Genomic DNA, 17,768 nt, shown 5'->3' on the forward strand with positions numbered 1-17,768 from the left:
AACAGGTAAAAAAATTATAATTATGTTACATGCTCTCCTAAGTTTGCACTTAAAATTTTCTTAAAACTCCAGAACACACCAAATACAAACTGCAAAGATTTGCCTCATGGTTTACCCACTTCTGAGCTCAACTTACAGAATTATGATCTGCAACAATTTGGGAGTCAGATATGAATGTGATTTTAGCAATTGAATATTTAGACAGAGACATTTCTTCAGGCTGAAGAACCCACCTTGCTGTGTGACTGCAGTGGAAGCTGGGCCACCTGCCTGATGCTGGTTTCCTAAAGCATTCAGGGCATTCTGCACAGTTCCTGCTTGGGAAACTGTCTGCATGACCACGGGGCCCTGAGGCCTCAGGTACTGCTGCCCAGGGGCTGACACAATCTGAAGAACACTTCCTGCAGTGGAGGATTTTAACACACATTAGGGTGGCAAAGAATTCGTGTTCTCTAGCAAAATCTATTCGTGTTGCAAGCTGATCATTACTGCTTCAAACTGTGTTAAATTTTACCAGACACGTTCATTACACCAATCTGCCAAAAAGGAGGGAAACACCCAAGTATTCATAGCTGAAGAGGAGTTTCATGTCATAGGGGTATCATTCTAATCTAGGTATTTATACAGAATTTGGACAAAATCCAATGAAACAGAAAGTCTTCATTTAACATTCCCTGTACTTAGTTGGCCACAGAGAATGAAGATATGCCAGTTCTCCTAAATTTGGCAACACTCACCACCAGCAAGGGAGATTTGAGAACAAAATATAGTGTAGGTAGAGCATTCAGACAAGGGCAATAAATGGGCCAATATTCAGATGCCAATCTTGAAGTATTATTTACACAATTTTAGAATAAACCAAGCATGTTCTCAGTTCTTCCGTTTCTGCTCAGCAGGGAGCTTTTATCAAATAATGCCTCACCTTACTTTAGCTGCACTGCATGGGTGTGGAAACAAAGGAAATAACATTTTTCAAATACAATACAGAAAAAGAAACTAACCATGTCTTCCATCTGATAGGCATTTATGTTTCAAACCAGAGCTACCGTGGCTCACAGAAAATAAGAAGAGCAAGACAGTAAAAGCACTGGGGATGGAAAAATCTCCAGCAACAAGCAACATGGTGCCCATATCAAAACACGAGCATTCTGAATAATGGAAAATTTCCTTTGTTGAAGTAAGTACCTTGTAGCTGCAGGGGCTGCCCTGCAGTGAGCTGGCGGAGTTGACTGTGTGACAAGGTGAACTTGTTCCCTTGGAACTGCAGAGTCACTGGGGTCTCTGGCTGAGCAATTCTGCCTTGTGCTCCTGCTATAGAAGCCAGCTGGGCTATTTTTACTACCTCACCACCTGTTAAGGAGGGAAACAGGCATTAAAAAATCAAAGTGGGAGGCAAGATTTTCTATATTCACAATTCTACATTTTGGTTAGTAAACTGGTGCTGAAGCGCCTTCCATGCATAATTATACTTAGTGCATCAAAAGTGTCATATAAAAGTTAAGCAGGTATTGCTTTCTATATTTGTTGGACAAACTGGAAAGAAGCTGATTGTTTAAAGGGTAAGAACATCAACATTTTAGAAATTACCACTTTCATTAGCAAAAAAGTTAAGAGCTACCTGAAAACTCATGTGACACTTTGTAACAGAACAAGTATAGACATTAAAGTGATTTTCACTGCCTTTTCAAGAGCATGAAGGAAGGTTTAAGGAAGAAATTAAAATATTCCTATGTGTGGCACATTAAATACACATTTGAAATCTGCTGATGAAACATGATTTATTTTAAGCAATCTGCATTTAGACAAACCAAAAAGCTTTGAAGTGGCAAGGACCAAGCTTTTTGTGATTTAAATGCAGAAAGGTTAGAGGCATTTCAGCATTAAGTTTTACGATATTGAGAAAATACTGGTGTGAAAATTCAGCTTTTGTAAAGGCAGTGCATTACCCCAGAGATAAAATTAATACATCAGTGCTCAGTACTCTCTACACATGCTAATAGGCAGTGCACATACAACCTTAAAGCAAAGCCTCATCACTTTTCTCTGCCTAACAGTGGCGACGCTCCTCTCCGCCAGAGAGGCCTTTAGCAGATGGATTAGTGTTTAACATGAAAGGAATAATTAGGAGAGAGCTACAACATTTGGTCTGAAGGAAGTCTTGCCAGCAGAAGAAACATGCAGAAATAGGAGATTAAGTTGACACCGCTAATGTATGTCCACAGCAATTCTATTGTTTCTTATCCAATTTTCGATTTTCCTTGGTCATAAGCAACATACTGAGCAAGGCTAATCAGAAGAGTGAAAAAAAAACAACGATTCTGTACACATCTTAGGGTGCCTAGTAACTTAACCTCATTGTAGTACAAAGGTGGGAGAAACCTTGAAAGGGGAGGCCACTTACTAGGCAACCGTGCCTGGGCCTGAGAGGTCAGTACGAGCCTCTGAGGCAGCACACTCTGTTGGATGGTGTGCGGGGGGGGCTGTGGCTGTGGCTGGGGCTGGCCCGGCTGCGGGGCCGGCGCAGAGGTCTGGCCCCGCGGTTTCACAGGGTTGGCTGCGCTAGTTGCTGTGGTGAAGGTCGCTGCGGGCTGGTGTCTTGGAGCACTGGTGGAAGCCTGAGTTGTCTGAAACTGTGCTGCTGCAGCTGCAATCAATAAGGGTTGTTTGTGCAAGCTGTTAGAGGTTTTAACTCGGCTCTTTTAAACAACCTGCATTAAAAAGAAACCTTCCAACAGGATAATCAAACGGCTACAAGAACGGCTTTGTCCTTACACACCGGGAATTCTAGCCACACCTCTTACTCCATCCTAGTTTTATAACATTATCTACTTGGAAAGCATCGTTTAAAGGATAAATGAATACAGAGAAGCACTGTACATTCCCATCTTTGACAGAACATTACATGTCTTCAGGATTTAAATATCAACTGTGGCATATTTACTCCATATGCTAACAGGTTACACAAAGCTTAGTTTTGCATTTTACTGGCAGATCACACTGGAGAAACTAGTGGGGAATTTTACTGGCAATTAGTCTGTTGGTATATTTAAGCCATTAGTATTCTAGACCAATAAGCTAGAGGGAAAAGGAGTTCTATTAAACAGACTAACTTGTATCTGTCTACGCTGAGGTGCAGGTGACCAGGGTGGCACTGACCCCCTTACCTTGATTTGAAGACACCGTGGCTATGGGGGATCTGCCTCGAACTTGTCCCTGCTGAGTCACCGTTGCCGTGGTCACCGTGCGCTGGACTTGAGTGCTCGGGAAAACTACAGTCCTGCCCTCGGGCTTCTGACCATACTGAACGGGCTGGAACAACCTGGTAAGAGCAGGAGAAGTCAAAGTCTAGAGGAAGATCATAATTTGGCCTTTAGGAATGAACTCTGTCACCCCAGGAACACAGAGACTGATCATGTCAGATGCTGATCTTCCTACAGATGGCTGAAGCTGGCAAGACTCTGCACTTCACAAGCTTCCTAAGTGAACACTGTAGAAAGTGATTTTGCTGAATCCAAGAAAAGAAACTTTCATTGCCATACAGTTAAAAAAAAACTTTCACTGCCACCCAGTTTAATGCAGGATCCTTCAGAATTACAGAAAACAAGAAAACATCTTAAAGAGGCTAGGTCAATATCTGGGAAAAGATATATCTGAAGATATCTGGAAAAAAGGGCTCCTATAAAATCTCCAGAGAGACATCAACATGCTGCAGGTCATCAGGCAGCTCTCCTGCATTAGCAAAACAGTTCTACATTACTTTGAGAACACTACTGCACTAGAAGAAAAATACTTTAAAAAAATGTACTGCTAAAAACTTCCTATGTCTCTGCCATAACAGTGAGAGCACAGCTGACACTGCAGGCCCAACTTAGTCTTGAATTGTCCTCACGTTAATTCTGCAAAACAACACTCAATTTGCCATAAACAAGGTCCAAGAACAAAGCTCATCTGCTGCTGAAGTCAGGATTATGGGAAATCCATCAACAAACTTCAAATGGAATTGCATGCCTCAAAGAACAGAATTCTTATTTTCAGAGGTAAACATGAAAGCAAGATAAAAATTAAATGCAAAGGTAAGCCTGAGGTTTTGTGTGAATCCCATTAGAGGGATGCAGAGAGAACTCAGAAAAGATTGCAGCAGAACCACCTTCTGCTGCTGTAATTCTAGCTTAGAAGGAGTGTAGGTGTACACACCTGCTTGGTTTGAGCTTCACTGGGTTGGGCCTCGCTGGTGGTGGAGGGGAGCTGTAGATTTCTTCAATCAACTTTCTAGTAACCTTCTGTTTTGGCAACATTTGTGCTTCATAATGAGTCATTTTGTCTTCCATTCCAATGAGATCAAAAAGAGACAGGTCCGATTCCTAGGGATTTCAGAAAACCGTTTGTTTTATGTGATGACCCAAACAGTTAAGTCCTTTTTACATTCAAAGCTGAATTACTTTTTAACTTGAAATAAATGGTGTAAGTTTAAGAAATAAACTATTTATTATTATTAGCCAAAACTGTCTAGAAACTTTGGAAACAAATCTTAAACAGACAGTCCCATTTTAAGCATTAGAAGAAAAAGAACTGAAATCATTAGCCAGTTATGGAAATTAAAGCAAAACATATTTAACAATTCTTCATATATCATAGTTTCCAAAGAATTAAATAGAACTCTTTGAAGGTTAACTATCAAGCTTAAATGCCAAACTATAACTTAGGGGTAGAAAAATATGAAGAATGGAAATAAAATTAAACAAAAAATGTCATCTGCTCCATTACTCATACTTCTTCAATATTTTTATCATGTCAAGGAGTGAGACCACTTGTTTAACAATAACAGAAATAGTGGTACTTCAAATGGATTGACAGAAGGGTACTAATTTAGTCACTGTAACAGAATGTTTACTGTTACATGGAAAAGAAAAAATCTTGCTTTCCCTTCAGCTAGTAAAAGCAAAAAAAAAAAATTGCAGAATGCCATAAATAAGCACAGTGCTACCCAGAGTGACTTCAGTGTTGGAAAATTCCAGCAAACATGAGCATGATAAAAGCAAAGGCAATTTCTCTTTGACCAAGTAGCTCATGAAAAATTGCTGTTTACAAACCACTTGAAAAGTTCAAACCACTATGACAAAAAAAGAGATGCAGCAAGAACACACTTGGTAGCCACAGTTATGGAAGAGTGAATTCCTTCTATTTATAAACTTCAGGTAGACTTATCACATATAACAGAAAAACAGTATTCTGCCAGGACACTAAGAGAGGAAAAAACCCTTAACTTTTCTACTGACCTTCCAAATATCCCTCTCCAGGGCTCGCAGCACCAGAGAGGCTGTTCTGTATTCCAGTGTTTCTGATACATAAGAGGAGCTTGAAAGCCGGGGATTTATCAGATCAGGGTGGTTACAGATCCGCTGCAGCTGCATCAGGACATGCAGGACACTGATGAAGTGTCCACTTTTGAGGGCTTCCTGGGTTCTACCACATAAATTATACAGAAAGACATTGATTTATGTGCAGATTTTATGGAGGTGTCCCTAAATCAGCAAGGTGAGAATGAACAATGCAGTATGTTATGCAAAAGTCTTAGAACAAGAGTAGATTTCACCAAGGTCTTCTGCAGTATTCTAAGCAGCACTGTACCAAAAGTAAATTTGGAAAAGTGAAACTTAAGGATCCAGGGCTGCCTTACAATCAAATAGAATCTATCTAGCTCCCCATCCTCTCCCTGCTTCGTTTCTGTTTCATCCCTGCACCTATCAATTACCACTGGCAGGGGGGTGGTGAGGAAAAACTCTGGGCTTTAAAAAAGTAAAGAACCACTCATTAGAGACAAATGTTAGAACAACACAGCAGAAGACCTGACCATCATAACTGGATTCTTAGGTTCCAGAGGTAAATGCATGCTTATCACATCAGCATCCAATATCACAAAATTACACCACCTGCTGTAATTCCAGTCCATAATGCAATCACATTTTATTCGCAGGTCATAATGCAAAATTTCAGAGAAGCACAAAAACACTTCCCCACATGACAATCATTTCTTTCCTTGCTTAAGCACTAGAAGTGACAGCATTTTATATTTCCTGTTCCAAGCCCTTACCCTGGTTGCAATATGACATCCTCATACATGGCTTTTTGTCGACTGGACAGACGGCACTTGAGCACGTGCTCATACTTCTTTGTGAGCTGTTTCTCAACATCCCTCTTTGACCTCCTCAAAATGAATGGCTGAATCATCTGAAACATTGCAGAATTGAGAGGAAAAAAATCTCACTTCAAAGACTTTACAACAGGAAGCTAAACTTATTCACACCTAACAGATTTGATGTGATGAACTGCATATGTTATATATAATCATTCTGCTATGCGCACAGTTGTATAGACATTAATTTGCTCTTTAGATTCTGCATGTCATGCTTGAAAATCTGATCCTTGTATTATTTTTAAAAGAAATCTCCACACTCTTCTGGTAGCAGAACCCTCTGCTTTCAGCAGGATTTTCTGTGTAAAGTGAACAAAGTGTTAAGAAAAGACACAAAATCTGATCTGAGCCATATATTTTTATTCCCCCTCTCCTTAACAGCATTACTCCTGTAGTAGGACACATGAGAAAAAAAATTCCAACATACTCTGTGCAACCTGATGACCAGTTTATGGCAATAATCCTGGTTCTCCTCATTAGGTGCTTTTACTGGAAAATCCAGGTAAGGTCTGGAAATTCCCGGAATCAAAAAATGTACCATGGTCCACAGCTCCATCAATGTGTTATGCAAAGGAGTGTCTATCAGAAGCAAACGATGCTGGCTGTGAACAAAAGAAGATTTTTAATTGATTGATTACTATGCCTTTATGTTTGTCAGATACACAGAAGAATTATGTAGATATAATAAAATTAAACCTAGGATAAAGTATCTTTTCAATCTTGAATATACCACTAAATAGCTTCTTCACTGCAGAGTATCAGGACATACAAGGGAATCTGTTTGGGAGCACAGAATATCAGCAAAGAAGAATGACACTGATATGATAGTGGAAACAAAAAGATCTCAAGTATTTCTCTGAGTCCTAATTGTTTCAAATAAGAGCACTTTTCTATAGGTGCACATTGCCCTGGAATTTGGGCAGACTAAGCCAAGAGGGTTTTTTAATCAAGTTTTCTGTTAAGAAGAGAACTGCATGACATGAAAAGAGAAAAACTCACTGCCAGCAGGAAATCAATTCTCTGCTCTGTACCTGCGGAGATTGAAAAGTGCCTCCCAGTGTTTCTCAGTCATATTCTTTATTTGCTGCATCTCATCTACTATTAAATATTTCCATCGCATTTTCATGAATGCTGTGTGGCCCTTGAACAGCTGCTTGTAGGAAGTGATGCACACATTGAAGCTGTTGGGTTCTGTCCATTCCTATGGAAAAGGAAAGAAAGGATGAGACAGAAAAGGCAGAATTCTCAAATATCTTACAACCAGCAACTTCTTCATTAGAAAAGACATATTAAGACAGATATATACAGGCTAAATGTCTCAGGCAACAGTGTAAGAGTTAATGCAAAATACAGCACCTGTCTTTTTGCCCTAAGTTCTCTTTGGCTCCCAAAGTAGAGAAGTATTTTTAACCCCGGGCACCAGCGTTTCAGTTCCAGCTCCCACTTCAATATGTTACAGCTCCGGACAACAACAAGGTGAGGGCCCCAGTTCCCTACAGAAGGGGAAACACAGCAGTTAACACTGGAAGGAGACTCCTTACAGTGCATGTGGCTTATATTCTCCCTTGATTTTTTAAGTGCATTGCATTAAATTAATCATTAAAAGTGAGATCCAACAACAACAGAGGCATTTAAATTACTAATCTACTCCTGGACATTAAACAATTTGTAAGGCTTTTCTTACTAAGGCTTTGTAAGGCTTTGTACTACTTACTTTGTAAGGCTTGTACTACTAAGAATTTAGAAGAATTCAGAAGAATCTCTAGAGGGTAATAGGTTGATCAGATATACTTGACTAGATAGCATCCTTATGTCACAAAATATCAGAAAGTTATTCTGACACAATCTTACTCCTATCATTAGCTAGAGTCTGATACAGTTCAGTAGGGAAAAAAAGTGATCCTGGTCTACAATTCACAAAGACGATGCTGGCCCAGTTACCTGTCTAAAAGAGTTAGCCAAATGAACTTACCTTCATTACATGCCAAATGGGCAAAAAAGGCAATAATTTGCACTGTTTTTCCAAGCCCTGCCTCATCTGCCAGGATGCCATTGAGATTCTTCCTGTACAGCTTTGCCAGCCAATCCAGCCCAATCTTCTGATATTCTCTGAGAGACCCATACAACAGTGATGGAGTGTTGTATTTTACCTGTAATGTGAATAATTTGATATTCTTTCCTGAGTTAAATTCACTGAGAGTGGCATAAAGCATAAACATTCTATAGGTAATTTTAAAAAATGCAACTACTTGCTAAAAGCTACAAACTAATGAAGAAAAAATCATTCCTTTTTGTAAACATCAGCACACAGAGTAGCAGAAAATAGGGATTCTTACTGCTGTTGTTATCCTGGAGCTGCCTTTAGGTAACAACACCTCTGCTGCAGCAGCCACTTCTGCTATGTCTCGCATGTGCTTCTTGGGAGGACTCGACCTGTCCATGCCCTTGTACTGGTCAATGCTGAGAAGGGAGTCTATGAGGACAACTTCTTTCTGGGGACTTTCCCTATCAGACAAGTGGTCTTCCATTTCTAGGAGAGAGAGAAAAATTACAGTGGTATCTAAAATAAACTTCAGAAGCAGTTACACAAAGGAATTGAGATAACCAGGATTCAAACGTGGGTCTAAAGGAGGCAGCTAACTTTTAAAAGCATTTCTATGATTTTCAAACTAGTCCAGGTAAAATGCAAATAGCCTAAGCTCAGGTTCATGTACATGTTGTGGACATTCACACTAGCTAGGCTAACATGGTATAATTATAGCTACCTTTGAAGTGTGCTGTTTAATTCAGTGTAGAGAGGCTTTTCTATGGCTCAGTACTGTTCTTGAAAATCTCACACATCTTCACTTTAGGACAGGTAAACACTGCCCTCTTTTCACCAAATGAGAAATTTTAAACGTGATTCACTCAAGAAGTGTTTTCTCCTAGAACAAAATGTCTTTTCCCAGAGTCCTGAAGAGCCAAGCAACTTATTTCACCTTGTAAATCAGCACAACTACATCTAAACATAGAGTAATTTACCTTCCTCACTGCTCTCCTCTTCACTGTCAGGCTTTGGCTGGGGCCAGTGAAAATTTTCTGCAAAGGCACCTTCGTACATCTTTACCAAATCTTCCAGAGGCAATTCAGCTGAAGGTCATTAAAGGATGGAAGTTTAAAAATACCAAAACTTGGAACAATAGATTCTATTAATTATAATCTCATTACATTCTTCACAATTGCATAAAACCAGTTCTCAAATCAGAAGTTACCTTCAGAGGTAATTATTAAGTGAATCATGGCAATATTTATTTAATAACCTTGATTACAGAGAACATGTGGCACTACACCAAGCAGTTTGCTCTCATACCCTGCTTTTTATACATTACACATACTTTTGTGTATTACGAACACACACTACAACTCTCAGTAAATCCCCAGTTGGGAAGGTAGGGGCATCAAATGCAGCTGAGTGGTTGGAAGACAATGCAAGACTTCAAAATTTTCAAAACTGAGTTTCAAAACTGAGCTGTAACTCCAGGATCCCTTGTCTGAGCTGTTAAAGCAGGACTGTACATGCTGGCAGCAGCCAATCAGTCAGCACACATTCTCATTAGGAACCTGGCTGACTGGCCAAGGGTTATAATCCCTCCAACTGGCCAGTTCAGTGCAGCCACCAAGCTGCCAAACAGACCAAACAAACAGATCTGCAAACGGCGCGTTCATCGCCAGGCACGCTCGGCCCAATGGGCAGCCTGCCTCTAAAAATCTGCTTTTACCAGGCTAAGTGACACATCTCTGTGGGCTACTTTGCACACATCAAGCTCAGCATAGCAATTACATTGCTAATGAGAGAGAGCTACTAGCCAGAGCACTGTCCCTAAAAGCACCTTATCTTCAAATATTTATACCCCCCCTTCAACGTCAACTTAAGTGCCCTTTTGGACCTACCAAGTCAGTCACAAAACACTTCTGGGATACTCAAGACAGTTGATAAAATGTCCATGTTCAATCTGATATGACCCTGTTATCATGCACTCCTAGAACTTGGGTTGAGAGTCTTGATGTAAGGTTTTAATGCAGTGCTCCACTAGAGAACTACTTTTTCTCAAGCCACCCTGTGTGATAACTAGGACTGCTTCATAAAGTGCAGATCATCACCCCATAAACTGCTGCAGCTTTCCAAACAGAAAAAACTAAACACAGACTACACAGGACTGAACATCTGAATGCACCTCTAATCCTCTTTACAAATATAACAAGTGCTGTGTACTTCCAGCTGCTGTTTCAGAGCCCAGCCCAGAGAAGGACCAAGCCACGTGCCTACCTTCTTTGGCTAGATTAGACAATTCAGTTTGATGGTTTATGTTTCCTTCTTTAGCTTCTTGTTCTTCAATTGTTTCTTCTTCATCTTCAACTACAAGAAAACAAATGCAAATCTTGGGTTAAAACTATACAATAATTCAGGAGGCTTGTAATTCTATCCCCCTGAAGTGAATGAGCACAGAATATTCTAAGTCTGTAGAATATTCTAAGTCTGCAGGATGTAAAAAAGTTAAATACGTATGGAAAACAACATAATCTGAAAGCAAACATATGCAGTATTTAAAAGATAAATGAACAGGAGAGAAGCACTTCTGCCTCAGGACAGAAGGCAATTTAATGTTGATTGACAATGTTCACCACAGGTTGTTCCATAGCTTTGAACAGGGGAGCTCCATTGTAAACAACATGACAGAGTGGTCACCAACAAGAAAGGACCCAAAGCAGATGGGTAATTCAGTCTAAAATCCTCAAAAGAATTTCAAGACCATTAGTAAGGCCTGACAAATGAAGTAATGAGGACAGAAAGAATTAAAATCCTCCAGTAATGGTAGCAGTATCATTTCAAGGAAAATGTTATTTTCAAATTTTCACTAGAGCTCTTTTAGGATAATTTACTATTTAATTGACTATCTAATGTCTCTAAGAAATAGATGAAGGTTGGTATTTGGTTCATGAAGAGCACTGCATCCACACAGTAACAGACTGAAAACCTGTGGGTTTAATATTCAACTTATGTACTATGCTATGGATGCAAAATTTTGGGAAGTGACTTACCTTCCTCATCAGTCAAAGACGTGCTTGCCTTTCTTTTCCTTCCAGATGATGAACCCCCCTAGCATTAAATAATTGTAATACTTAATATCAGAGAAAACAAAAGATAAGCAGGGGGCTTTGTTTTTTAAAGACAACAAAACACGCCTTGCAATCTCAAAAGCATTTGCTGATAGACATTTAACACCTATTACCACTTCCCTGGTCATGCCAAAACAGAAACTCTGCTTCTGAATTGATGGGAGTGTGCAGTCTGCCACTTCCACTGCTCATGGGGCAAATTATTTAGGTCCAGCTGTGGTACAAAACTTTTAGCCAGGCTGGCTCAAGGACTAAATTTTTTCACTAGTCAATAAAAAAGGGATACGGCACAGGCCTGTGTTTGTCTCAGCTGTCCAGTGCAGTCTGTAGAATTGTTTAGCCTGTGCCAATTAACTCTCCCAGCCAGTGCTGGTAACACATGCTAAGGCTTGTTCCTAGCAGGAAATTCAGATGCAGGCACTCTGCTTAGCGAAGGGGGTGTATTTCAGCACATGGGCATCAGCTGTGCCACAACAGATGGCTCAGGGCCTCAGATCCCTTGTCCATTTTTTTTTTTCCAATTGCACAGACACAGCCAAGGAGCCCTTAACACACATTTCATCCAGGGAAAAAGATATCCAAGTTTCATTCAGTTTGATCCATTCTGTAACACACCTTTGTCTCTTAGCAGATAAATCTTTGCTGAACACCTGCAAACACTTTCATGCCCCACAAAGTCTACCTCTGGCTACTGCAAATGAAACTCCTGCCCAAGTCTGGCAATTAATTTGTACAGTTTTTTTGGTCTTAAATCTCAGAATGATTGATTCACAGCCACTAAAGACATGTACCAACCACAATTCACTTCCCTTCCTAACCAGAGAAGAAAAATTGTGCTTGTGAGTGAATGTTCATTTGTTAGCAACTACAGTGAACTCTTCTTATCATCACCATATATTAAAAAAAATTACTTTTACCAAAACTTTTTCACATATGCAGTCACATTTAAACCAATTTGATGGCTTTTTCAAAAAACAAAGACTTACCATTTCAATTTCTTTTTCCAAATAAAGGTCTTCTTTTGCATCCTTACCTGGAAAATTATTACACTTGATGTATATATTCATCACTTAGCAATTTTACATTTCTTACATGAATTTTTAAATGCATTCAAAGCAAAACACAAGAAGTATTAACAAAATCTAACACAAAAACCCATAATTCATGATTAAATCTATTCACAACCCTTTATTAGCAACTCACAATTTTACCAACAAGATTAACCTGCACTCAGTGATATTACATAAAACAATATCATCAGAATTCAGACTATATTTCTTATGAAATGAAATACAATTACCTTTCCTTGAAAACCTCTTTAAATTCAAAGCTTTTTTCCTTTTCTCTTGAAATTCAATTTGCAGTTTAATTTCAACAACCTGAAATGTAAAGCAAGTCTAATAAATCACTTTCATTTCACAAATAAACTCCTGATGATGAAAAAACCACCACAAATTACACAAGTCTTAGTGAGTGGGTACTTTACCTGCTCAATGTTAGACCAGAAATACTCTATTTCTCTAGCAATGGATGCTGCAATCCTCCTCAGTTTGTTCTGTTCCTCCCTTTTAGCTCTCTCTTCATTAAGTTTCTTTTCTTCATGGTAACGAGCCACAGTTCTTACCATCTAAAATACCATGAAATACTGAATTAGGTTACCTCAAAATACATATCATTGCATTTCTTAAGATTATAGTGGTTTTCAGCAGCCAGATGTTGACCATAGCTTTACACACACAGCACTTACCTCCAGTATTTCTAATTCTTACCATGCCAGTAAAGCAACAGACATGAAACTCAAAGAAAAAAAAATACAACTATAACTAAGCAATCAAGTAGGAAACTCTAAATTCACTCTCTGAATACCAAAATTAGAAAAAATTCCACTGAAATTAGCAGCAAACACACAAAAGAAAACCTTTTTTCAGACAGCACATATGAAGTCACAGAAATCACACCACAAAATGTCAGAGACCAAAGCTAAAATGAGTTCAAAAAGAGTGTACATACATGAGTGAAAGATCAGTCAATGGCTGTTAAGACTGACTTGATTGCAACCTTTAGCTCAGGAGGTCCCTAAAACATTGACTTCCAGAAGTTTGAAGCATAGTGCCAGGGGAAGGATCATTTCACATTTGCCCTTCCTGTTTCTCCTATTCTTAAAAACCTACCGTTGGCCACAAATGGAAATCCAGATTTAAATTATATTCAAAATGCAGATATTTATTGCACAAAACAATACACTTATTTCAATTCTTTGCTTCTGAGTTTCCATCATTTCAGAATATACAGTAGAAAACAACATGGTAATTTAAACTAATGACCTTCAGTTGCTCTGTTCATTACCCTAAATTGGTCATAAATGTATCCAAAAAAAAAAAGATGGAACATTGCTGGTATCCATAGAAAACCCTTGCTCACTGTAAATTAACAGATTTTATATATTTCATCTCACACCACACAAATTTTCATTGCACTACTGTATTCCTGCTGTGCTGCTCTCTCCTCCTATGGAAACAGTTCTCTACCATGTTTCCACTACTGTCTTTACTCTTATTTTTCTCTGAGATTAAGAAAAAATAACTAGACAGACAACCACAGCCAGTGGAAGTTATTGACAAAATTCTGTATTTACTCTTTATTGGCTGGAAATAACTCATTTGTGAGACAGGTGTGACAACTCCAGTTTTTATTTAAACCCAGTCAACATGTTGAGCGGGCTCCTAAAAAAGCGATTTGATCTCCAGAGGAATAAAATCCACAAACTGTTATTTGCTTCCACAATCTGTACAATTATCCAGTCTGTCTCAGGTGCCATATGCAAAACTGACGACAGAACTTCTCATTTGAAGTAAAAGTTAGTGCCTCATCTTTCCTTTACTTCTATCTGTAGCAAAAGATATCTCAATAGCTTTGCTACCACCCTGAGTGATATCAATATTTATTGCTCTGAGTTATAAAATGGTTTCAAGTACCTTCTTAGCAGTTGCCATCTTCCATTTTCTCTCCTGGGCAAAATCAGTTGCCATCCACTGCATTTCTTCCAGCAAATAATCCCAGTGGGATTTTGGTCTTGGAGCCTCTTGGAGTTTAGGCAGTCGCCTGGGGGACCATAAACCCTCCTTTCTCAGTTCTGCTATCCGCTGGTGGATTTGATTTTCCTAAAAAAGAAGTACAGAGACTTACAATGAAGCTGCAGAATGCACCTGAAGTCGCCGAATCAGAGAAAAATAGTAATTCTCCCACTTTACTAAATTAATTGACAGGAAAATGAAAGTGTAAAAGCATCACACAGAACATATATTACCAGCTTGACTTGCTCAGCAAGCTTGTCTTGAGAGTTTTCCTGTGGCAACACTGCTGCATTCTGAGCTGGACTTTGTGTTTTAGGTGCTGCTGCTGCTACTGCTAAGCCAGGAGGCTTGGATGCAATAGGAGACAGGGACTTGCTGGTTGCTGGAGAGGTCCTGTTTGTTTGCACTGGGTATGGAGAAGGCGGTGTTGTGCCTGGGATCGCTGCTGGAGCGATGGATGAGGTAGGTGGCAGTGGATTTGCTGCAAGACGCTGAGAACTCTGAGCAGGATCTGCAGATGGCCGTGTCAGAGTCACAGTCTGCCCAAGAAACACACTGGTTACTGATGAGCTGAGGATACAATACTTGATCTACACTAGAGCAGAACATAATGGAGACTTTAACTTAATAACAAATGCACACCTGTGTTGCAATACATCACGAAGTGAATGACACTCACATGCTGAGATGTCTAAGGCAAAAAAAGGTGAATTTATTTCTGGACTTCAATATTTATAGAATTCTAAAAGTGACCATGGATTGGAGGATGAAATTGCTACTTCTCCAACCACACTGGTCAAAGTAACAGTTTATCAATTGTCTCTTCTTCCAGAAAGGAATGCAAAACAACCATTATCTACATGAAAAGTGCGTGAGAAACTCTATTACAAAAATGTAAACATCAGATGGCTTAGAACTTTAGAAGAACAGGGTGACACACCTGCATTTTTACAAAGAAAGGATTTCAGTGTCCAAGGGAATTAAGAGATGAAGACAGCACTTTAAGGTTCTACTGGCCATGGAAACAAACCCATGTCCACCCCTACCGCTCCCGTACCTGCTGCTGTATGGTAGCTTGTGGCTGTGACACTTGGCTGGGCGCCTGTCCTTGCACGTGGATCGCCGGCGGCACCTGCTGCTGCAGCGGCGCTGGAAGCGGGGCGGCCGTCAGGGGCACGCTTTGGGGCTGGATCTTCACCTGGATCTGCGGCTGGGCCGGAGGCTCCACGAGCTGAGGCTGCTGCTGCGGGAGCTGCAGGGCGGCGGGCAGCGGGGCCATGGGGACGCTGGCGGGCTGCAGGCGCGCCGGCAGCTGCGGCGGCGGCGTGTGCAGGCTGGCCGCGTTCTGCACCGGAGGGCCCTTGGAGGGGTCGTACTGCTGCTGGCTCTGCTTCTGCCCCGTCAGCTGCACCGTCTGCGGAGTGGGGGGCATCCCACCTGCAGGGCAACAGGAGACACGCGCAGGTGAGATTAAAACATTAAAATGTCCGATGCTCTCTGTTGATTTAAGGAGGAAATCGACTGCGAATAGAGCGGTTTTGTTACTTACTTTGCCACAAGACACCATCACTTGAAAATACCACATCACAATCACAAAATATATCACCATTACAATAAACAACGAAGTACTTCATGCAGAGGACTGTAACTAAAATGTGGAGCACAGCAACTAAAAAAGAGCATGTCATTATAGGTCTTCTAAATTTTGAATACTCAAAAAAAAAAAAAACTGGTGAACTAATGGAATTTAACCTAAAATACCAGCATGAAGTCTAAATACTACTTAGTTCTTTCTAAGAACACATTCACTCTAACACATATTCTAAAGCTTGGCATGACTAATGAACAAAAATTTGTAATGATGTTCCAATTAGATGGTTTCCTTTTCATAAATCATTGGTTCAGTTCCAGAATTCTCAGATTGGCCATTTTGCATCAGCACCTGTGACGTATTTCCATGCCCACATGCACCTTTGGAGCCCGTCACTTAGCTCCTTAAACAAACCAGGCATTGCATACCAAGTATTAATTTACATGGAGAAGTGTGTGGTGGGACTAGGATCTTGGCAGGCCGGAAGCCCAAGTTTCTAGTTCCATCACCAACATCTCCTTGTGAAATTAATGTGCAACTGGCATGTGGTGACACAGTACCTTGTGCCGTTGGCATTAGCTGTTGAAGAGGAACTCCTGAAGCCACACCCGGGTGCTGAAAAACCATCCCATGACGGCCCACTTCAATTCGTGGTCTCTTAGACGAATCTGTGATATTCAAATTCCATTTATGGCATGGTATAATGGAATGGGTTCAATTTTACAAAGCAAACTACTACACATGATTCCACCGTCAGCTCCGAAAGCTACAACTACTGTACATGTGTAGCATTTATGAAGAACATGCTCCAGGGGCAGAGTCCCTCTGACTTCAAGTTGGCCATCTCCAGTCTTCTCAGCCAGAACAATCAACCTAACCGTGTCTCCATGCCTGCCAAATCCAGGCCTATCTACTGGGAGTGGAGTGCACTCTTCCCACAGCACCAGTCACAGTAGATAGTCCTAGGGATCTGGTGATTCCCAAGGTGAGGCAAAAATGTATCTTTGAACAGTGGGCTCCAATCACTGTTTGGAAAAAAAAAAGAGGATGGAAGTGGAATTGTGCCTGTGGAACATACCTGCTGGTGCAAGGGCCTGCTGCTGTCTCTTAAAAGCTTCAAGCTCTATGGTGCTCACAGTCCCCATCGCTGGAGTCCCTGTATGCGTTTGCTACAGGGAAAAGAAAACAAATCACAGAAGTTCAATCTGCAAATGGTCTGACACCAGGAGAGAATTTACAAGCAGGTCTATGGAGGCCAGCACAGAAAAAGTCCTTCAGAACAGCTGTACAACAAAGGAAACAAGACTCATTATCTGCCATGAAGTTTTAGTTGACCACAATGCACAAATCCTCTGGGTTGAGTTTAAATTTTACAGTGATGGATTTGTTTATATATAATGCACACCTACATTTTGTTAAGTGATACCAAACTCAGGAAAATGGGGTATGTAAAAAACAAACTTGCTGAGTTCTTTTTGTTACTTTGTTTTTAAGTTTTGGAAATTTTTATTAGTGTATTATATCTGTATGAAACATCAGTAACACAAATTCATCCTCATCCTGAAAACAGCTTAAGCTTATTTGAGTCTCCAGCTCCCTCAGGATAGAGCTTTGTGAGAGTTACTGTTGAAATATTTCAGGGAAAAGCTAGGAAGATGGAATAAAGAACCTCAGCCAAGGTACACAAGTTCCAGTTCCAGTTTTCCAGATGCTGGACTTGTACCTGTTTGCACAGCTGGCAAAATGAGTCTCA

General features: G+C 40.2%; 1 protein-coding gene across 20 annotated transcripts in view; it reads right to left on the reverse strand.

The window, feature by feature from the left end:
• The window catches only part of EP400 (E1A binding protein p400), a 57,278-nt gene that overhangs the window by 21,077 nt on the left and 18,433 nt on the right, over positions 1-17,768 (reverse strand). For 15 of the 20 annotated variants that reach the window (XM_038152133.1, XM_038152132.1, XM_038152130.1 and 12 more), the window contains 23 exons: positions 17,094-17,184; positions 16,576-16,683; positions 15,482-15,861; positions 14,658-14,963; positions 14,326-14,511; positions 12,837-12,977; positions 12,651-12,729; positions 12,337-12,383; positions 11,273-11,330; positions 10,500-10,589; positions 9,215-9,322; positions 8,530-8,723; positions 8,166-8,343; positions 7,550-7,686; positions 7,225-7,394; positions 6,621-6,795; positions 6,092-6,228; positions 5,277-5,463; positions 4,195-4,361; positions 3,165-3,319; positions 2,402-2,644; positions 1,186-1,350; positions 234-401 (listed from right to left, as the gene is read on the reverse strand). In XM_038152133.1, the coding sequence (XP_038008061.1) occupies positions 234-401; positions 1,186-1,350; positions 2,402-2,644; positions 3,165-3,319; positions 4,195-4,361; positions 5,277-5,463; positions 6,092-6,228; positions 6,621-6,795; positions 7,225-7,394; positions 7,550-7,686; positions 8,166-8,343; positions 8,530-8,723; positions 9,215-9,322; positions 10,500-10,589; positions 11,273-11,330; positions 12,337-12,383; positions 12,651-12,729; positions 12,837-12,977; positions 14,326-14,511; positions 14,658-14,963; positions 15,482-15,861; positions 16,576-16,683; positions 17,094-17,184 (3,670 nt within the window). The remainder of the gene's footprint in view (positions 1-233; positions 402-1,185; positions 1,351-2,401; positions 2,645-3,164; positions 3,320-4,194; positions 4,362-5,276; positions 5,464-6,091; positions 6,229-6,620; positions 6,796-7,224; positions 7,395-7,549; positions 7,687-8,165; positions 8,344-8,529; positions 8,724-9,214; positions 9,323-10,499; positions 10,590-11,272; positions 11,331-12,336; positions 12,384-12,650; positions 12,730-12,836; positions 12,978-14,325; positions 14,512-14,657; positions 14,964-15,481; positions 15,862-16,575; positions 16,684-17,093; positions 17,185-17,768) is intronic. The other 5 variants (XM_038152137.1, XM_038152138.1, XM_038152140.1 and 2 more) reach the window with 3 other exon arrangements.

This window comes from Motacilla alba, chromosome 15 (genome assembly GCF_015832195.1).
Source record: "Motacilla alba alba isolate MOTALB_02 chromosome 15, Motacilla_alba_V1.0_pri, whole genome shotgun sequence".
NCBI classification, from domain to species: Eukaryota; Metazoa; Chordata; class Aves; order Passeriformes; family Motacillidae; genus Motacilla; species Motacilla alba.